Source organism: Saccostrea cucullata, unplaced genomic scaffold (genome assembly GCF_032062105.1).
Source record: "Saccostrea cucullata isolate Sc308-1 unplaced genomic scaffold, CSIRO_AGI_Scuc_v1 ctg8997, whole genome shotgun sequence".
Taxonomy (NCBI): domain Eukaryota; kingdom Metazoa; phylum Mollusca; class Bivalvia; order Ostreida; family Ostreidae; genus Saccostrea; species Saccostrea cuccullata.
The window spans coordinates 1-23,561 of NW_026925358.1; the positions used below are offsets into that span (position 1 = coordinate 1).

A 23,561-nucleotide genomic window follows, 5' to 3' on the forward strand; every position below is an offset into this window, starting at 1 on the left:
ACAGTAGATTATGCACTTTTTTTTAAGAATAATAAGCAGCAGCCTACATGTAATACTGCACCTGGCATAAACAAAACATTCACATAGTACATTAATCATGAAAAAAATATTTTTTTAAAAGGGTTACATGTGGAGCGATCTTTTACCATACCAGACCTAACACTTTAACACAGAGTAGATTATAAATGAAAAATGAAAAAAAATATCCATGTGGAGTGGTCAGTTACTGCTTCAGTTGTAACACACAAACAAGAGATAATATGAAATTCACAAGAAAAGTAGTCTATGTTAATTCAGTTTCATCAACTGATTTTGTCCTGCTGTTTTTAAAGAGATGGAAAGTTATTTTGAAGTTGAGCTTTAGTAGTTGAATCATTATCAGCATGGTCTGAACCTCACATTCATCTATCTTGTACTCTGTACTTGATGAATTTATCTGTAATATATAAAATTTAACAATATTATCTGCAGTAAAACATCAAAATATATTTCCCACGATGACTACATCCTATATATTGAATTTCTGTGAACATGCATATGTAACAAGAAAGGAGAAAATGTCTGGCAGGACCGGGAATCAAACCAGGGACCCCTGCATCACTAGTCATTTGCTATACCGACTGAGCTACCCTTGACGATATCAACGGCCCTAACCATTGATAGTTCGTCCTTCGTTTTCGAAGATGACCATAATAACATTTCTTTTGTTAGGTTTTGTCGTGAATGCGAAGATGGCTGGTAAGTCCAATCTTTGCATGGAACGTCCTTCCACAAACTGGGCATGAAGGTCCTAGTGGAGTGTCGACAGAGGCTGCTCTCTCCTTTCGCTTTGTGCGTTTTTGCTCAGCCAGGTGCTTCATCTCATTTTGGTACTGGTTTGCCCCCATCATCACGCTTGAGCGCCAGGCACTGCAATCGAGCGCTAGGTTTTCCCATTTTGTAGGTTTTATATGGAACAGCTTCATGGACACTTTTAGGGAATATTTGTATCTTTCTTTCTGTCCACCCCTGGAACGTGTACCATTTACTAACTCGCCATATAGGAGCTGCTTGGGGTGCGTGAGTCGTCCATTCTATGAACATGTCCAGCCCATCGGAGTTGACTTGAACGTAGTATGGTATCGATGCTGTACATATTTGCCCGGTTAAGAACCTCTCACTACTGAACGAAAAATGTGCTGAGAATTCTAAATTTTACTGATAATGTTTGATAATTACTGATACTGTGCTGTTCTTGCTGATAAATACTGTTATTATATAGTCTATTTATAGTTCCTATATAATCTATACAAACGCAAACAGTTCATAACACTACATATTCACCGGATTTTAGGCCGTATTCACCGGAGGGTCAATGCGCGTGCAACGGCATTGTGAGGTCACAATCAAAACATCGAACAACGTTGTAAACAATGGTTGCAACGGCCGCAGCGAGCTACGTATATGGGTAGGAAAACAATTATTCAAACCTATTTCAGGATTATTTTTTTAATATTTGGACGTCTTACACAAAGCAAAACTCGGAAAGGAAAACACAGAAGTTACAAACAGTAATCTGGAGATATTTTTTTTATTTTCAACAATGGAAGATCGCAAATGAAAATGGTGTCGTCATACAGCCTTCAATGTCTTATCTATTCAAATCCTGACTATATAATAAAACAATTATGGACTGTTTTGGTGTTGAAATGGTTTGTTATTCACCAGAAAAATATCCATTTGACCTCGGCTTCGCCTCAGTCAATATGAATATTTTTCTGGTGAATAACAAACCATATTCAACACCAAAAGAGTCCATAATTGTATAATATTTACTGTTATGAATACTGTTGTTACTGATAATTTTAGTTGCTTCTGATAAATACTGATAATTACTGTTGCCTATTATAATTATGGTTGAGTCTGATAAATACTGATAAATACTGTTGAGTAACTGTATCTGCTGAGAATTACTGATAATCACTGTTGAGGTGCTGTCGATGCTAGATTTACTGATAATTGCTGTGGTCATTGTTTTTAACCTGGTAATTGGTTTAAAATAAAACAGAGGGCTTTAAAGACCTTTAATTATTACTTTCTTTTACTTGAATTATCATGACAAAATTTTGATATTTCTTGAAATGTTCTGCTTGTAACAAAATTACATGTACTGGTATGTATGCTGATTTCAATTTCTACATTAAGTTTTTTGAAAATTATGACAATAATCAAATGAATTATTAATAGAATGAATATATAGAAATAGAATTAATGAAAAAAAATAACTGCAGCAAAAAAATGGAATTTTACTTTTGCATAAGATCTTATTGATAATAAACTGTAAATAAAAAGAAAATTATGCCATCTTAAAAAGATCCATCACCCCCTTTCCCGACTCCCAAGAAATTTATGTAGGGAGATCGGTGATCTTTTTTTTCAATAATAAGAAAAAAAAAATCTTAATTGATGGGAAAAAATCAGGATAAAAAAGTTTCCTGCAGGTTAGAAAAGTTGGATTCGTACCGTTTTCACTAGGTCAACTGGTCAGGTTTGGACAACATTTTCTTTTTGAGGGCCTTTTTTTTCTCGAACATAATTTTCATCTTGTTAAATGATCAGTTTTGTGGTTTCTTTTTGTCGAAATATTTGAAAATTTGCTGGTAAATTAAAAATTTTATCCCTTTAAAAAGTAACTAAGAGATGAAAACAGGGTTGAATATATTCAATCTGTGGGCACTGATTTTAATTAATTTATTTATTTATTCATTTATTTTAATGTTATATGTAGACGTTTGTAGATCGTCCAAGAATTAAACTCCTCCACATGTACATATGTACAAGTGCACACTGTATGCATGTGCAATCGGCAAATGGGGCGAGCTGATTAAAAAATTAGAGGTTAAGAATCCCTAGTGCAAAGGTACATGTGTTTAGTTTGTCTCTTAAGATTTCATCACAAAAAAAACATTTTTTATTTAATCACCTTTGAAATCTCATTAATCTTTTTTATTTGATTTTATGGAATGGGAAATAAGACTGAAATGAGACTTAATTTAATATGTTACTATTGGTATACGATCAAATTGATCGATTTTAATTTTGCATGGTAAAAAGTTGAAAGGAAAACACCTTTAAATTGATTTCAATTGATCAGAAATCGGTGATCGACCTGTGATTTGGCTGTATTGTGTACATGTCTTCAGCTCCTAAACGGGGTACAACTTGTATATTTCATCAAATTGTAGTGGTCAGCGTAACAATGGGCACTAATTACCTATTGTTCTTCGTCTGCGGCTACCGGTGTTATCAATAAACAAACTACCTACACTGTACATGTACTCGCTACTTTGGAACAATCTTAAAGTTTACGGACGCACCAAAAAAAAAAAAAAAATTCCGTAATATTGAATTTGATGACGAATAAAAATTGATAAATTGATTGATAAAAAGAAGATATATACATGTACATCATGTACGTTGTATAGACATTTATAATTATTATTTCAATTCACAAAGATCTATCTTTCTTCAGTATTTAATTTCATCTTTTAGTTTTACACATATTTCTTCAATCAATCAATCATTTATTTGAATCTGTTTACCATTTTACAATAGTATACAGAGACCACAAAAACATATAAAATGTAGGTTATTTTATATATAACAGTAGGTAAAAGGCATGCGTGAATAAGAAACTAAACAAAAAAAATTTGTAGGTTGCTATAAATGCTAAGTAAGGGAATTTAGGCCGGGAAGTATATTTTGTTTATCAGATAAAGGAATATCCCGGGGGAGGTGGTCACATGTATTTTCAATTCTGAATCTCTGTTTAAAGATGTTTGGGACTGGTAAATACATAGACGAGAAATTGACTTCACCTTTTAATAAAAAAAAAATGCGCAAAATATACAATCATATAAATAGAACTATTGTTTAGTGAAGCACTTTTTTGAAATAATTTTAGCATAACTTGTTCACAATTCAGATGCAGGGAAACTCCACTTCGCTTAATCCAAGAAAAAAAACCTTTAAATGTATGGATTTTGAATGTCAGAAACATGACATTGTTTATCGCACTCATGAATAAATGTTTTAAAAATTTCTACAGTTCTGAATTTTGTATTGTTCATTGCAATTGATTCTCTAAAATAATTTTATTCGTGCATATAAAAAATTCGATAAAAATAATATCATAACTTGCATGACTTGTAAAACACACAACTAAAGAACAGACCTTGCCCTATCGGCTATCACTTAAATGTAAACAGTATTTCACCCCCCTCCTTTTTGTGCTACAATCAAGTAAAATCATATAAATAAGCACCCAGTCTGTACTGTTCGTTTTATACAAAGGTCTCGGAAAAAAATGGAATTTAAAAAAAAATTATAATCTCTGCACAAAATTCTAATTTTACAAAAAAGCAAGCCGTAACGATATCCCTATGGCAGAATGTACTAATAATTGACCCGATTCTAAAACGAAAGAAGAACTTTTACACGTGGTTGACATGTATGTTCCAGAACAAACACAAAGTTTTATTTATTTTATTTTGTTTTTTAACTGACTGACCCCATATAAGATGTTTAAGGAGTGGCGCATAATATTAGAAGCCATATGCCCGTAAACTTAAAACTGTATGTACAATGAAAGAAGAAAAAGCCTAAAGAAAGACGTGTAGTTCATTGACTGAAAATCACACTGCATAAGATTTATGTCATGTAGTGTACAATACTTAATTTAAAAAGAAGAGAGAGAGAAAGAAAGCTAGAGAGCGGCACAATGATATAAAATTCGCAGGGAGGACATCGGAGAACTAGAGCGCTGTCTACATAATATATATATATAAATAATTAAAGATGCTTCGATTTAATTATTGTCACATTCTTCTATAAAATAACAAGTGTACGCTTCAAGAGGAGATTTTATGACAAATATTTAATACTGTCTTGTTAAATTAAAATGAGAGCTTAATTTAAAAGTAAATGGAAAGGGGGGGGGGGGTTGTTTTCAACTTAATGTGCTCCTGTATTTTCAGTTCTCCACATGGTAAAATAAATTGATATTTACAACCATTGACTGTATTGAAGTTCTAAAGATACCCCCCAAAAAAAAGCTTTTGATGACAGTACAAATACACGTGAGAAAAATATGAGATGAGATTTTTTTGAACTTTTGTGAATAAAATTTTTTAAACAAGAGGCCCATGGGCCACATCGCTCACCTGAGAAGCTTTGACCATTTCTGTTCTTTACCAGATTTCCCCCTTGTTATACATAATGCATACCCACCCTACCCCACTGATCATAATTTAGACATTTTGAAATCTACACTACCCCATGATCCTTCCATGGGCACATATGTTTAGCTTTTTTGGCCCAGTGCTTCCGGAGAAGAAGATTTTCAAAGATTTTTCCTATATATTTCTATGTAAAACTTTGATTCCCTATAATGGCTCCGACCTTCCCCCGGGGGTCATGATTCCTACAATTTAGAATTTACACTACCCCAGAATGCTTCCACATAAGCTTCACTTTTTCTGGCCCAGTGGTTCTTGAGAAGAAGATTTTCAAAGATTTTTCCTATATATTTCTATATTAAACTTTGATTCCCCATTGTGGCCCAGCCCTTCCCCCGGGAGTCATTATTTGAACAATTTAGAATCTACATTATACCAGGATGCTTCCACATAAGTTTCAGCTTTTTTGGCCCAGTGGTTCCTGAGAAAAAAATTTTCAAAGAATTTTCCTATATATTTCTATATAAAACTTTGATTCCCTATAATGGCCCCGCCCTTCCCCCGGGGGCCATGATTCCTAAAATTTAGAATTTACACTACCCCAGAATGTTTCCCCACATAAGTTTCACTTTTTCTGGCCCAGTGGTTCTTAGAAGAAGATTTTCAAAGATTTTTCCTATATATTTGATATAAAACTTTGATTCCCCATTGTGGCCCCCCCCTTTCCCCCCGGGGGGTCTTTATTTTAACAATTAAGAATCTACATTATACCAGGATGCTTCCACATAAGTTTCAGCTTTTCTGGCCCAGTGGTTCTTGAGAAGGAAGATTTTCAAAGATTTTTCCTATATATTTCTATATAAAACTTTGATTCCCCATTGTGGCCCCACCCTTTCCCCAGGGGTCATGATTTTAACAATTTAGAATCTACATTATACCAGGATGCTTCCACATAAGTTTCAGCTTTTCTGGCCCAGTGGTTCTTGAGAAGAAGATTTTCAAAGATTTTTCCTATATATTTCGATATAAAAATTTTTTCTATTCCCCATTGTGGCCCCGACCTTCCCCAGGGGTCATGATTTGAACAATTTAGAATCTACACTACCCCAGGATGCTTCCACATAAGTTTCAGCTTTACTGGCCCAGTGGTTCTTGAGAAGAAGATTTTTTAATGACCCAACCCTATTTTTGTCTTTTCATGATTATCTCCCTTTGCGAGGGGATATGTCCCTTTATTTTAACAATTTAAATTTCCCTTTACCCAAGGATGCTTTGTATTAAGTTTGGTCAAAATTGGCCCAGTGGTTCTTGAGAAGAAGTCGAAAATGTGAAAAGTTTACAGATGGACAGACAGACGGACAGACAGCTAGACAGACGGACGGACGACGGACAAAATGTGATCAGAAAAGCTCACTTGAGCCTTCGGCTCAGGTAAGCTAAAAAGAACTTGGGAAAAAATATCACTGCAAATACAAGAGAATTATTTTCCTTAGATAATGTCATCTACGTGTAAGGAGAAATTTAAAGAAAAACATAAACATGTATGAAAGCTTATGTTAACATTATGATTTAAAAATGATTACAATAAAATCAATAGCTGAAAACTGAAAACAAATTATTAAAACGTGACTTTTTTATTTAGAATAATTTATTTTATAATTTACTGTAATAAATTTGTTAAAATACATTTTTTTAAAAACAAATAATCATTTCTCAGGCTATTTTAATCCATTCCCAGGTTAAAAACAATGACCACAGTAATTATCAGTTTATCTGTAAATCTCAGCATCGACAGTACCTCAACAGTAATTATCAATAATTCTCAGCAGCGACAGTACCTCAACAGTATTTATCAGTATTTATCAGACTCCACAGTAAAAGACGACAGTAAGTATCAGTATTTATCAGCAACAACAAAAATTATCAGCAACAACAGCAATAATGACAGTAAATATCAGTAATTATCAGCAAGAACAGCACCGTATCAGTAATTATCAAACATTATCAGTAAAATTTGGGATTCTCTGACACTTTCGTCCAGTAGTGTCTGTGTCCGGGATCCTGTCTTGCCATTTGATGCCCAATATTTTCCGGAGACAAATTGCATGGAAATGGTTTGCACGTTTCCTGGTGTGTCTCTTGGTACACCGTCCAAGTCTCACAAGCATAAAGTAAAGATGTCAGTACAACTGCTCTGTACACACTCAGCTTTGTTATTGTGGTAATGCCACGTCGGCCCCATACTGCTTTGTTTAGGCGACCAAAGGCAGAGCTTGCTTTGGCTATGCGTGAGTTAACTTCATCATCAATATGGACAGTGTGCAACCAAGATACATAAACTTTTCCACAGGTTTGAGGCGCTCAGATTTGATGTAGATGTTAGGCTCAGTATAAGAGAGGTTTGGTGCCGGCTGGAACATGACTTCAGTTTTCTTAGTGCTTATTGTCAAACCAAAGTTGTCACAAGCATCCGAAAACCTGTTCAGGCTTGTTTGCATGTCAGCCTCTGTAGATGCATTTAGGGCGCAATCGTCTGCGAATAAGAAGTCTCACAGCCTTTCAATGTGGACCTTAGTCTTCGCTCTCAGACGTTGCAGATTGAAGACTCCCCCAGCCGTACGGTATCTGATGTCAATGCCTGGATCATTCTCCGAAAAAGCTTCTGTCAGCATAGTTGTGAACATCAAGCTGAACAGCGTAGGGGCAAGAACACAGCCTTGCTTAACACCATTTGTGCCCTCAAAAGGAGCAGATTGGTTTCCATCACCAAGAACGTGGGCCTGCATGTCATCATGAATCAAGGTGGACACCAAATTTCTCCATAATTAGCCATAAACCTGTTCTGTTGACTGTATCAAAAGGTTTTGTGAGGTCTAAGAACTTTGTGTATAGGCTGGTATTCTGTTCTTGGCATTTTTCCTGCAGTTGTTTGGCAGCAAAAATCATGTCCACTGTTCCACGGCCTGAGCGGAACCCACATTGACTCTCCGGTAGTAGCCCATATTCAAGATGGCGAAGAAGTCTGTTCAGAATTATACGTGCAAGGATCTTTCCAGCAATGGAGAGGAGTGAGATTCCTCTATGGTTATCACAGGAATTTATGTTGCCTTTACGCTTGTATAGGTGAACTATTGAAGTATTTTTTAAGTCCTGTGGTAAGGTTTCATTTTCCACATTGCCTGGAACATTTTGGTCAAATTCTGAGTCATCAGTGGTCCGGCAGATTTATAAATCTCAGCTGGAATAGCATTGGCTCCGGGAGTTTTGCCTGTTGACATTTGCTTTATTGCTTTCAGAGTCTCAGTGGCAGATGGAGGGTCGTCAAGTGCAGTGTTGATTGGGATCTGAGGTAAACGATTTATGGCATCGTTGCTGACTGAAGATGGCCTGTATAGGACCGAACTGAAATGATCTGCCCACCTGTCAAGAAAACCAGGCTTGTCAGTAATGAGTTTGGTTCCATCAATTGAGAGCAGTGGTGATGTACCAGCAGATTGAGGTCCATACAGCATTCTTATGGCTTGGTAAAAGCATTTGGAGTTGTGGATGTCAGCACAACCCTGAATTTCTTCGGCTTTTTGACTAAGCCATTTGTCTTTCATATGCCTTAGTTCAGTCTGCACAATGTGCTTCATTTGGTGAAGAGCAGCTGTTTTGGATGGGGTCTTTTTTTAAAAGGTTTTGCTTTAAGAGTCTGTTCTTATCTTCAAGCAGTTTGTCAATGGCCTCGTTATTTTCACCAAACCAATCCTGGTGTGCATGCTTTTTAGGACCTAGTGTGTCGACACATACAGAGTGTACAGTGTTCCTGAACTCTGCCCAGTCCTGCTCAATGTTGCCAGAGTTCAAAGGCAAAGACCCAAATTTTTCGTCCAAAACGTCTGCGACTTGCTGCTCAATATCATCATTTTGTAGTTTAGTCGCTTGGGTGGTTTCTTTCCTTGTGGCACTACTGAATTAAATATCCCCTTAGATTCCAAAAAATCCCCTGTTGTCCCCCTGTCAGTCCCTGACATTTTCCTGTCTCTCCCTGACTTTCTCCTATGATCCCCTGTCGTTGTCCCTGCTCTCCCTGTCCAGTCCCTGTCGTCCCCTGTCGTTGTCCCTGCCTTCCTTGTCTACTCCCTGTCGTCCCCTGACATTCTCTGATCTCCCTGACCAGTCCCTGTTGTCCCCTGTCGTTGTCCCTGCCTTCCCTGTCTACTCCCTGTCGTCCCCTGACATTTATTTTGGCCAAGAAAAGAAGGTTTAAAAATATTTTTGTTGCATTTATGGGTGGAAAATGATATAGTCTTGAAAACTTTAAGTGTTTTTTTTTGAAAATATAGACTTAGTAAAAAGTTAACACATTTTTAATGCCTTAACTTAATCCCCTGTAATTTAGATTCTATCACTTGTATCAATGTGATTGTTTTCAGTTTGGTAGGATTTTGGGGGGAGAACGGCAGAGAATTGCATCATTTTAAAGAAGAAATAAAATACCAATTTATTTTATCTTGTGATGGTAGACGGCAATTACATTGTGCTTTATGAACCTTTTATATATATTCATAAACTTTTTCATTTTTCATTTGATCTACTTTGAAACATCTGTGACAACACTTCTTGTAAAAGAACTAGATTGAAACATTTGGGAATACATTATCAAATCAATGCGTGAGATATTTTGTTTTCCCAAAGAATTAAATGAATAAAAAATTAATTGAAAGCAATGACATATAAATGTATTAATAAAATATATGTCTATTCAATAAACAAAAATTATCAAATAAACTAAAAATCTACTTTATTCATTTATTTTCTTATGTGAATAAATCTACAAATCGACTGAATTAAGAATAAATAAATAAATAAATTAATCAATTAATTAATTAATTAAATAAATAAATAAATAAATATCCCCAAAATTTGTTTTATTAATTTTATCTTATTTATTTGCTGAAATATGCTACAAAGTATTTTATTAGCATATTTAAACGACTTTTTGTTACTTTAAGTCCATGATGGATATCAAAATAATCGTCTCATTATGCACAATATTAATCTGTCAATTAGATTTTTGATACTTTGTTTGATTAAAAAATCGGTTTTCAAAACCCTAACACGATTCTGAAACAACATCAAAGCCATGGATGTTTACCAGTAATTAACAAGGGGTACACGGTCATGACACCCATTATCTTTTTCACTGACTGCTATACCTTGTTTATGTTGTGGCAGGACGACCGTGTGTAGTTTGCAACTGTTTGAAATAACATTTTCTCTTTGTATGAGAACTGCTTTTTTCAATCAAAACAAAATAAAAGTATTAAAAAAAACTATTGACGGATTAAGATTGTGCATAATGAGACGATTATTTTGATATCCATCATGGAAGTAAAATAATTAAAAACAGTTTTAATATGCTTCAAAAATACTTTGATACATATTTATCGTAAATCAGTTTACATAGAATATGCCAAACAAATCCCATTTTCGGGTATATGATTATTTAGTTTGCTTGTATCGTCAATTTTAAAAATAAAAACATTGTTTTATAATGATTAAATACATGCAGTTAATTAGATTATTTATTTGTTTATTTACTAACTATTTAAAATCATTTATTGTATTGATTTTAAAAACTAAAATATTCCAAAATGCGCAAATACCCCTGCTGTTTTTTTTCTTTTTTTTTTTCTTACAAAAGGTAAAAAGTCACAACATTATTAAATGAATAAAACATGAATAAAATAAAACTAAAGAAAATGCAATTTCTCGCGGATATAAATGATTGACTTATTTGTTGTATTTTCATTTTCAAAAATAAATAGATATTTTATTTATAATTATTTCATTTTTTTAAAATTTTATTTTATTTATTTACTATGTATTTATTTCGCTGTAATCTGTTTTATTCATTAAATACTGGTTTGACTTTGTACCATTTGTAAGAAAAAAAGTTAGCAGGGGAAATTGGTGCATTTTAGAATATTTTATTGTTTAAAACCAATACATTTATTGATTTTAGATATTTAGTAAATAAAAAAAAATAAATTTATTAACAGGATGTATTTAATCATTATTAAAACAATGTTTTTATTTTTAAAATTGACGATACAAACAAACTAAATAATCAAATACCCGAAAATGGGATTGGTTTGGCATATTCTATGTAAAATGATTTACGATAAATATGTATCTAAGTATTTTTGAAGCATATTTAAACTGCTTTTAATTATTTTACTTCCATGATGGATATCAAAAAAATCGTCTCATTATGCACAATCTTTACCCGTCAATAGCTTCTTTGATACTTTTATTTTGTTTTGATTGAAAAAAAAGTTCTCATACAAAGAGAAAATGTTATTTCAAAGAGTTGCAAACTGTACACGGTCACTCTGAACATAACATAAACAAGGTATAGCGGTCAGCGAGAAAGACAATAGGTGTCATGACTGTGTACCACGAGCTAATTACTGGTAAACATCAATGGCTTTGATGTTCTTTCAGAATCGTGTTAGGGTTTTGAAAACCGATTTTTTAATCAAAACAAAGTATCAAAAATCAAATTGACAGATTAATATTGTGCATAATGAGACGATTATTTTGATAGCCATTATGTACTTAAAATTATAAAAAGTCGTTTTAATACGCTAATAAAATACTTTGTAGCACATCTACAGATGCAAGTGTTTATATAAAATTAAAATAAAGAAACACAATTTCTTGCAGATATAAATGATTCATTAATTTGTTGTATTTTCAATTTCAAATATAAATAAATTGATTTTTTTCATATATTTTTTCATTATTCATTTATTTTATTTTATATATTTACTATTAATTTATTTAGCTTCAATCTGTTTTATTCGTTAAATACTGGTTTGACTTTATACCATTTGTTAAAAAAAAAAAAAAAGGGGGAGAGGGTATTGGTGCATTTTGAAATAATTAAGTTTTTAAAATCAATATAATAATTGATTTTAAATAGTTAGTAAACAAAAAAAAACTTTTTAACTGCATGTATTTATGTAATATAAAAACAATCTTTTTTATTTGTAAAATTGACGATACAAGCAAACTAAACAATCAAATACCCGAAAATGGGATTTTTTTTGGCTTATTTTATGAAAAACTATTTACGAAAAAATATGTGTCAAAGTATTTTTTAAGCATATTAATTCAGCTTTTAATTATTTTACTTCCATGATGGATATCAAAATAATCATCTCATTATGCACAATCTTTACCCGTTCATAGCTTCTTTGATACTTTTATTTTGTTTTGATTGAAAAAAAAAGTTCTAATACAAGGAGAAAATGTTATTTCAAACAGCTGCAAACAACACACGGTCGTCCTGCCACAACAAAAACAAGGTATAGCGGTCAGTGAAAAAGATAATGGGTGTCATGACTGTGTACCACGAGTTAATTACTGGAAAACATCAATGGCTTTGATGTTGTTTCAAAACCGTGTTAGGGTTTTGAAAACCGATTTTTTAATCAAAACAAAGTATCAAAAATCAAATTGACAGATTAATATTGTGCAAATTGAGACGATTATTTTGATATCCATCATGGACTTAAAGTAATAAAAAGTCGTTTTAATATGCTAATAAAAAACTTTGTAGCATATTTCAGCAAATAAATAAAATAAAACTAATAAATAAAATTTTGTAGATAAAGTAGATTTTTAGTTAATTTAATAAGTTTTATTTATTGAATAGACATTTATTTTATTAATGCGTTTATATATCATTCCTTTCAATTAATTTTTATTCATTTAATTCTTTGGAAAAACAAAATGTCCCATGCTAGGATTTGATAATTTATCCCAAATGTTTCAATCTAGTTCTTTTACAAAGACAGTTATTACGCTGAAAGATGTTTCAAAGTAGATCAAATAAAAAATGAAAAAGTTTATAAATATATATAAAAGGTTAAAAAAGTTCCATGTATATGCCGTCTAGCATCACAAGATGAAATAAATATAATTTATTTCTTCTTTAGAATCGATGCAATTCTCTGCCGTTCTCCCCCCGAAATGCTTCCAAACTAAAAAAAAATCACATCGATACAAGTAATAGAAACTAAATTACAGGGGATTAAGTTAAGGCATTTGAAAATGTGTTAACTTTTTACTATTTAAGTCTATATTTTCAAAACAAATTCTTAAAGTTTTGAAGACTATATAATTTTTCACTCATAAATGCAACAAAAATATTTTTAAACTCCTTTTCTTGGCCAAAATAAATGTCAGGGGACGACAGGGAGTAGACAGGGAAGGCAGGGACAACGACAGGGGACCACAGGGACTGGACAGGGAGATCAGAGAATGTCAGGGGACGACAGGGAGTAAACAGGGAAGGCAGGGACAACGACAGGGGACGACAGGGACTGGACAGGGAGAGCAGGGACAACGACAGGGGATCATAGGAGAAAGTCAGGGAGAGACAGGAAAATGTCAGGGACTGACAGGGGGACAACAGTGGATTTTTTGGAATCTAAGGGGATATTTAATTCAGTAGTGTGGGCGCCTAGGTGGTTGAATATGGAAACTGAGTCTGCATATAATAAGGCGGTGGTCTGTCCAGCAGTCTGCACCAGACTTCGACTTTGTCACTTGCACGTCATTTCTGTCTCTTGTTTTAACGATTGCATTGTCAATGAGGTGCCAGTTTTTTGAGCGTGGATGCATCCAGGTGGTTTTGTTTCTAGTTGGCATCTTGAAAAGTGTGTTTGTAATACTGAGGCTGTGTTTGGGCACATAATCTGAGGAGATGCAGACCATTGCTGTTACATGAACCAACGCCGTGCTTTCCAATGACGTCACCCAAGGTTTCTGCATCTGATCCAACCCTGGCATTGAAGTCACCAAGGACCACAAGTTTGTCTTGTCTGGGTGTGGAGGATATGATACTGTCAAGGTCCTCATAGAACTTGTCTTTGATATCATCAGGATTTGTCATGGTTGGCGCATAGCAACTGACAATTGTGGCACTTCTCTTGCCCTTTAAATTCAGAGCAAGCGTCATAAGGTGATCGTTTTTCCCTTTGGGTAAACTAGTCAGTTTGCCTATTAGATCGATTTTAATGGAAAAGCCAACTCCTGACTCACGGCGTTCATCTCTCCCACGTCCACTCCAAAAGAATGTGTATCCGGTTTTTGGCTCCTTCAGTTGTCCTTCTTCAGCAAGACGAATTTCACTTAGAGCAGCAATGTCCACATTGTAACTGGATAACTCCTTTGCCACAAGAGCTGTTCTTCTTTCTGGTCTATTTGAGTCACATTTGTCCAACAGTGTTCGAACGTTCCATGCTCCAACTGTGATCGTATCTTTGGGTCTTTTTTGTATTTCTTGCATTTCGACCGCATAATGGAGATCCCTGCCAGTCGGGGTAAACTGGCCCAGGCAGATTGAGACAGGCAATGTTTAGGGCATCTTTTCTAGCCCCTTCCCCAGGCTAAGGCTAAAGGGCTGCTCAGTCACTCAGGATATAGCTGGGAGCCTCTGCTGTCTCGGTCAAAGAGCTTACGACCAGTGTCTTGAGCCGCCGGTGTGTAGGGTCACAACTGCAGCTTCCAGTGTATCCACACCTGCTGTTTTCGTTATTTGCCAATCGCCACAGGACTTTAGGGTGTCACGAGATGAGATATGAGCTGAGACTTTGATTTAAGTGAAGTAGGGTCGCGCACCACCAACCTCACTATCTAGTCTGAATTCACCTTGACCTAGTGGCAAGACGTTGTCAAGACGGCTAAAGATGAATCCAGATGCAGAAGTTGCCGGAGACTTGCCACATGCGCACAAGAGACCGCCTACGGGACTTCACTCCGAATTTCCTGACCACAACCGAGTTCCACGTTTCCATAGTGGCACCCATTGATCACGAACATGTGAGCTCTTCTGCTCTGGCCAGTGACTTCTTGGTGGAAGTTCGTACGCCCAGTGATGCCGTGTTAACATCACCCCCTCACGTGGTTTCGCCCGCCGACTGAGGCGGTTTACCAGGATGTGGCGCTTGGAGCCAGCACGTGAGAGTTTAGGAGATGTATAAATTTTGCTCTTCCAAATTTAATAAGTGTAGAAAATTGGCAGTTTACATGAATAAGTTGTAAACTCCTGCAAGTTATATATATATATATATATATATATATATATATATATATATATATATATATATATATATATATATATATATATATATATATATATATATATATATATGCATGTAATATGACCCTAACCATTACATATTACATGTATATATATATAACTTGCAGGAGTTTACACCTTATTCATGTAAACTGCCAGTTTCCTACACTTACTAAATCTGGCAGAGCAAAATTTAAATAATGACTTAACCAGTACATGTATCACTATTATACTGACAGCAAGATCCCCTTTTCTGCTATTCAGGATCAAAACTGCATTTCAAATGGTTCAGTTTAGCATTCTTCATCTCTAGCTATCCAACAAGACTCCTTAGCCTAGATTCACAATAAATGGAGGCCAACATCTCTTTTTCCTCAAAATGGTGACACCAAATAGGTGAGGTGTTAAAGGCACCAACCAGAATGTACCATAATGCCAGTGGCTGAAAAAATAGATCAAATAAATATATATTCTAGTATACATGTATACCAGCAAAAATAAAATCTAATTATACATGTATTAGTTAATTGGCAAACCACTTTTTAACCAGAAAATCTTACACTGAAATGTCCCATTGTCTGACCAATATATTCTTATTATGCAGCAGTAGTAAAAATAAAGATTTGAATTTCATCCAACCAGCGAACAACATGCAGACAGTTTCAATCTTTACGACCTTGTAAAAGTTTTTTCCAGTGAAGAAAAACAAAAATAATTTGTCCCTAGTCATCTTGGAAATAAAATTAATTACCTGTCCTTCACTGTAAATAAATAATTTGACACCCATAAAATCCCCCCTCTTCAAATAGCAGTTCCTTACATGCTCTGAATTTACTAAGGCGTTAAAGTTTTAAAATATATTTGTCATGCTGTAGGCCTATTACTATAATGAAACTGAGAAGTTTGAAACGAATTGTAAGTCAACAATCATACTATTTTATGTGACTTACCAAGTAAGAGCTACTTTTGAGTTAAGTGATCATAGGCCCCTCTATCGTATTTCTCTTTCAGGAAAGTGTCTTAAATACATAAATGGTACAGTACTATCAGTCACAGTTTAGGCCAAATGTATCAATACAATAACCAAATAAAGTACCTACTCACCATCGCTTTTAAAGTTTGAAAAGATATGCAAACGATTGCCTTTATCACTGTGACTGTAATCATATAAACGGGGCTGTCAACTTCCTTAGATCAACAACTCTTCGCCCTTCGTTCGATTTGATGTCATTTTATGATTCACACCAGCTGCGTCGTCTGCTTTGGAATGTTTAAGTCGTTTGCGATATACGAATATTCAATTTCATAAAAAGTTAAATTTTGTTGTCCTGTTTCTTAAGATGTTATATTCTCGCATTTGCTCTAATTAACTTGATCTACCTTTACAGCTGAGCGTTCCCATAACGTTTCCAGTGTACTTTTCTCGGAGCACGTTGTTTAAAACTGCAGTCCGCCATATTGAACTATGCGCATTTACGGGATAAGCGAACCGAAAAATTCTTAATTTAGAATTCACATGCAATGTCACGTGATCGCTATGCGTAGCTACGTTAAATTACTCCCATATGTCAATTTTTATAGTCCTCGCGCACTGACTTAAAATACAAAGACAACCGCACGAGAATCACATGCATATCTGGCCTCCATAGCGTCAGATACAAAGGCAGACGCGCACGAGATTTACATCTGTATTTGGTCTCATAAGCTCCTGACCTATCGATTTGCATAATTTACGAACCAGTAGAATTACAAAGAAATAAAGTCCAAAACTCTCAAAGAGTTATCACACAGAAAACAAATAGAAATGGAAATATATGATAATATATCGTCTTTATATCTTAATGTCAATTTGAATGTCAAGGCAAGTTTTTCAATTAAAATCAGTTGAATATGGCTTAAACATTTTTTAGAGATGTATTTCTTTTCACTGGCAATTAATTTTTAAGGATTACATCAAAATCTTTATGTAATTTGGTCGATTGAGTAAGTATTTTTGAAAAATAAAAGCGTCCAATAAGATGGGATTTTGGAGGAGTAAGCAGTGAATCAAGTACATAAAGTGACCCTTATGCCATTTATAGAACCGATGTACGGAATCCATTAGCGATTTGTTGTTAAAGCTGATCGTTTGTAGACATAAATGTGCAGTCATTTTACCCTTATATGTATACATGTACAAAGAAATGAATTGTTACAAAATGTTTACCATTCAAAGATTGTGTTAAATTATCTACGACACAATCACTATCTTAATAAAAAAAATTATGGATTCTCAGGCATGATAAGTTCACATACAGTCATTCCCGTATAATTCATACAAATGAAAAAACGCTATGTCGCCAATACATTTTCAAAGCTATGATTACTGATATTCAAATTATTCCTTGAGGCTTTATGTTAACATATTTTGTCACACAAAAAAACATTAGCTGTGATTTTTTTTGATATTTTTTCTCCGAGTATTTACACAAAAGGAAGCCCGGAATTGTGTAAAAGGCGATGTCGCCATTGTATACCTTTGAATGTGCATTACCTGGTCGCATTTTGTTCTAAACAAACAAAAATTGTTTTAATTAATGAAGAAACATGTCAAAATCATATAAATGAAACTTTCATTGATAAATGAATAACGATTTTTAAAAAAAACCTTTGATCATCGCTGTCGCCAAATTTCACCTAACCTACCGTTACAGTTTTTGAATATTTTTTAAGATAATACAATATATCGTTAGTAAAGCTAAAACTGTGTTTTTGTGTCTAATATATATCAAAACTTTAGCACAGAATCTTTTTTAGGCAAATCAATAAAACTGTGTTCAAAATTTTTAAAAATATGGATTTTTTATAATATCGCATATAAGAACCTAACCTACGTGACGGTGATTGTGAAGAAACAGAGGCTATGTGAAGTACTATTTCAAGGCAGTTGATTGACACTTATGGGTATGTCTAGTAAACAAAAAACAAATGTAAGAAAAGTTAAACAACAATTCAGAAATAACGATATTATTGATGGTTCTAACCTCCGTAACCTCTAACCTCCGTAACAGAAAATCAACAAAATCTGACGTGTGCAACATTTCAGGTGTTTAAACCTACCAGATAATGCTGGAATTTACTCTTTAAGTTGACAACAAAATGTAATATAAAAATCATAATGCGTTTAAAGCATAAAATAAAGGTATTTTTGAAAATATTATGGTAAAAATGGCCTTAACTTAGATGTTTTTGCATATTACAAATAAAAATGATGGTGTTTTTTTTTTCGTTTTGTAAATGTCTAATATTCCCTGATGCGTATGGGCACAAAAAGGTCACCCTTAAGTGAACTATCAGCGGTGTACAGGGAAATTATACTCGTTTATACGTAAAACCAGCGATGTTACGGAGGTTAGGTTTTTCTGTAGAGAATGGATTTTTGTGTTTTTAAGTGAATTTTTCATATATTATGATATATTAAATAAGTTTTCTTAAAAACTATGTTGATGTGTGACAGTCACTTCACAATGATTCAATAAATCACTTCATTATTACAAGTCTCAGTTAGGTATTTCGTAACGGGGGTTAAAATTATTTGTTTTGTTTTTTTAAATTTAAATGTATTTGCCTAAAAACGTTAAAACAAATATTTTTTTTACAAATAAATATTGTTTTCTAATTGTTTTTTTATTTAAATTCACAATTAGGTAAACGCAATCACACCGATTGTTCGAAACGAAGCTTGTATATTTTGTAACGGAGGTTATAAAAGTTTAAATCTTCACTTCACATTTGCAGTTAAAAAGACAATAATATATTCATAAATATTTGATTAAGTTGATTGACCCTTAATAATGATGAGCGACATAAGTTTGTAAAGCCAATAGGAAGTCTAAAATTCGGTTTACTTTTTTTGTAAATATTCAGAATAACCTCCGTAACGAAACACACTTTTTGGTAAATTGCTTTTAAAAAGAGGGGAAAACTGTTTAGTTCTCTTTATTGTGTAAATACAAATGTACATTCTTTTTAAAGTGTGTTTGACAAGTTTTACAAAATATTTTTATCCCTTAATCTTCAAAACGAGTTTGTGCAACCTCCGTTACAATTTTGGAGCAATTTGTATATTAACATTTCTTTAAAAAGTGGTCAATTTATAATCAGATAAGGTCTTTAATTTTCAAGATATATCCTTTTATTTTTCAAATCAAGTGGTCAAGTAATGTAATAATCTGTTTGCTTGGCAATATTCCTACTGGAAAATAGTGTTTATTTTATTGTCCAAAAATTCTGTTATCTGGATTAAATTTTACACATATTTAGTCAATATTTTTTATGTTTGCAGTTAAGAATTTCTTCTGTCATAATTTAGTTGTATATTGATAAAGCTTCGAAGTCCAATAAAAATTAAAATATGAACAAAGACTTTAATAACTTTACAGCTGCTTTTTCTGAGTTATAACCTCCGTTACGGAGTTCTTGCATATGGTGAGTTGGAATACATGTAGTCACAAAAACTAAACGAGGAAAGATTAATGTGTAAAATTTCATTTTATTAACAAAGGATGTTTACTTTATCAATCAAACACAAAATTATATCATTGCGCTTAAATTCGTTTTTCAATACTATGGACTTGGTAATTGTATGAATTATACGGGAACGAACGACTGATAACCTTTCACACAAAAAAAAACCATGTCAAGTAAATTACATTCCTTTGATTTCCTAAATAATATATGTTCATCTTTTGAAAACTAAAGCAATTTTCATTAATATGCATGTATCTCAAATAAAATGTTGTATTTACGAACACTATGTATATTATTTAGTAACAGATGCATTTAAAAAAATTAATGATATATATCTTACCTCCATTACCTCACTTGTACGATGCGCAGTCGGATTGTTCTGAGTTACTTCAATGTTTGTCCCGTATGACGTGTTGTTAAAAATTATAGTTTCTGGACATTTTCTAAATGAATTTTATTGAAAAATTTTGAAATCTATTCAAATCGTGTATAATGTATATTTTGACATGAAGGGAAAAGATTACAATGAAATTTTTCATACTCTTCTTCAGTGATTGTTTTCTTCTCTCGTGCATTATGATAGACGGTTACTGCTGTAGCAGTTAAAATTATGCATAGAACGAGTCCACCAAAAAGAATTCCAAATGTCATGCCATCAAGGTTATTTACTGAAATTTATATAAAAATGTAAACTATCAGATGTGCTTTAAAATATTATTTAAAAAGTGCAATAAATGCTAAATGAAGTGTAAAACGAGTTCCTTATCGAAGTTTATTTAAGGAATCACTGACTAGTTTTGAGAGTATGCCAGGGCATCAACAATAGTGGGAAACATGGGATAATTTGCATATAACGATTTCGATTTTTACTTGAAAAAAAAAACAATCTTATAATAAATCGAAATACCGTCTAATTAAGTAGATTTGAAATGCACAAGGCATTCCATGTTATTTTTCATTGCCCTGCCCCATGACGTCAAATTTTACTACAAAAAATAGTCCCATACAAATACGAAAGAAATTTAATAATTATTTAGTTATACTGCAGTCAAATATCAATATTTATAAAATAAACAACAAAAGAATTTTATTTTACGATCAAAGCATTCTTGCTAACTTTAATTATATATGTGACCTAGATTTAGGTTGTCGTTAGCACGAACACATGTATAAGCCCTAGCTCACTTCTCCGCCGCTATATTGAATGCAGTGTTGCAATTGATGAAATGAGAGTTGGTCAGCATGGTCAGGAAACAGAACCGTGTATTTTGAAATAACAGAGGACGTTGAATTGCGTAAGAAGTTGGATGGTAATGACCAGGTCTAATAAATAATATTGCTTTTATATTTTCTTTTAATTTAAAAATTGAGAAAAAGGAAACACAACAGAAAACGTACTGTAAAGACAAAATACACTCTGCCTGATAATTTCAGCAAATAAAAAAAGATAAAGTAAGTATTATTTAGAGAAATCAAGAAAATCACCACCCACTTTATAGCTGTGAGTATACGGGGAGTATACATCCGCAGTATATATATTTCCATGGACAACGTAAGTTTTAGTCAGATTAGTTTTTGACAACGACCTGAGCTTGGTGGACGTAATTGAATTATAGTCAGTCTTAACATGCAGGCAGTGCAGACAGTTCTTATGGGCTTTGATGTCACGGATTTTTAATGTGTTACTAAAATGCAATATTAACAAGAGGCCCAGGGGCCACAGCGCTCACCTGAGCACATCAGCTAGGAAAAAACACATATCAGATCAGAACTGAAAGTTAATTTAAGGTGGGGGGTTGAATTTTAACCCCCAAGGGGATCATAATTTGAACGAACTAGAATCTACATTACCTGAGGATGATTCCATACAAATATTACTAATCCTGGCTTTGAAGTACTTGAAAAGAAGATTTAAAAAGGTTTCCCTATATATTTCTGTGTAAAACTTTGGTCGGCCATTTTGGCCACACCCTTACCCCGGGGTCATGACTTGAACAAACTTGAATCTACACTACCTGAGGATGATTCCACATGAGTTTCATCTTTCCTGGCCCAGTGGTTCTTGAGAAGAAGATTTATAAAGATTTTTCTTATATATTCCTATGTAAAACTTTGATCGGCCATTTTGGCCCCGCCCTATCCCCGGGGGTCATGACTTGAACAAACTTGAATCTACACTACCTGAGGATAATTTCACATGAGATTCGTCTTTCCTGTTTCAATGGTTCTTGAGAAGAAGATTTTTGAAGATTTTTCCTATATATTCCTATGTAAAACTTTGATCAGCCATTTTGGCCCCGCCCTATCCCTGGGGGTCATGACTTGAACAAACTTGAATCTACACTACCTTAAGATGATTCCACATGAGTTTCATCTTTCCTGGCCCAGTGGTTCTTGAGAAGAAGATTTTTAAAGATTTTTCTTATATATTCCTATTTAAAACTTTGATCGACCATTTTGTCCCCGCCCTACCCCCGGGGGTCATGACTTGAACAAACCTGAATCTACACTACCTGAGGATAATTTCACATGAGTTTCATCTTTCCTGTTTTAATGGTTCTTGAGAAGAAGATTTTGAAAGATTTTTCCTATATATTCCTATCTAAAACTTTGATCGGCCATTTTGGCCCCGCCCTACTACCCCCGGGGGTCATGACTTGAACAAACTTGAATTTACACTACCTGAGGATGATACCACATGAGTTTCGTTTTTCCTGGCCCAGTGGTTCTTGAGAAGAAGATTTTTAAAGATTTTTCCTATATATTCCTATGTAAAACTTTGATCGGCCATTTTGGCCTCGCCCTACCCCCGGGGGTCATGACTTGAACAAACTTGAATCTACACTACCTGAGGATGATTCCACATGAGTTCTTTATGTTATCCAGTAGAAATCTACTACGTTCAGATCTCTATAACACACGCGAAACCGTGTCACCGCGCGTTGGAATATACAGAAGGAACCATATGCATTTTCAAATCTCTAGGAATACCAAAATGCTTAATGTTTTAACTCATTTTTATAAAGAACTATAACCCTGTATAAATTGACGTAAAATACTACAAACATGCGTTTTAAATTTAATTTGTCACTTTTTTCCTCGCAAAGTTCGTTTGCGATATTTAACTTTGCGACGTCAGAAACGGAACGTACGTCTATTAAAACAGGACAGTTTTTGAACGACGCTAAATTCTCACAAAAGATAAGCGAAATAAAAAAAATAAAGGGTAAATTAGGGACTGTAAATATAAGCATTTGATTCATATTTGAGTTATTTTCGATCCTATAACACACCTGGCCTTGCCGAAAAATTATCATTCCATTTCACTTGTCGACACGGCCAGATGTGTCATAGGAGCGAAGACATCCTAGAATGTGAATTCAATGCTTAATTAACGACCTCTCTATACCAGTGCAAAATGTTGTTTTAACATTCAGAAAAATATATTGTATACAAGCGTCAATCTTAAGATCATTTATTTAATTTTCACTATATGGTGCCTGGTATTTACTTCCAGGAAAGATGTAAAACTCAACACAGTATCAGTGTATAAAAATCTCAGTTGTTTACGTCCATATTGAAAATACGTATAAAATACATGTACGTGCTCAATTTATCTATCGTGGCTTTTTATAATGTTAAGAATATTTAAATTGATTATAAATTGAGTATATATACAGTAAAATTTATTTAATTAG

At 33.7% G+C, this 23,561-nt stretch overlaps 1 protein-coding gene across 1 annotated transcript; it reads right to left on the reverse strand.

The window, feature by feature from the left end:
- Positions 1–8,359: 8,359 nt before the first annotated feature.
- Positions 8,360–8,851, reverse strand: LOC134268673 (uncharacterized). Its single transcript, XM_062750920.1, has one exon. It carries the CDS (start codon positions 8,849–8,851, stop codon positions 8,360–8,362), a length of 492 nt encoding a protein of 163 aa, XP_062606904.1.
- Positions 8,852–23,561: the final 14,710 nt, after the last annotated feature.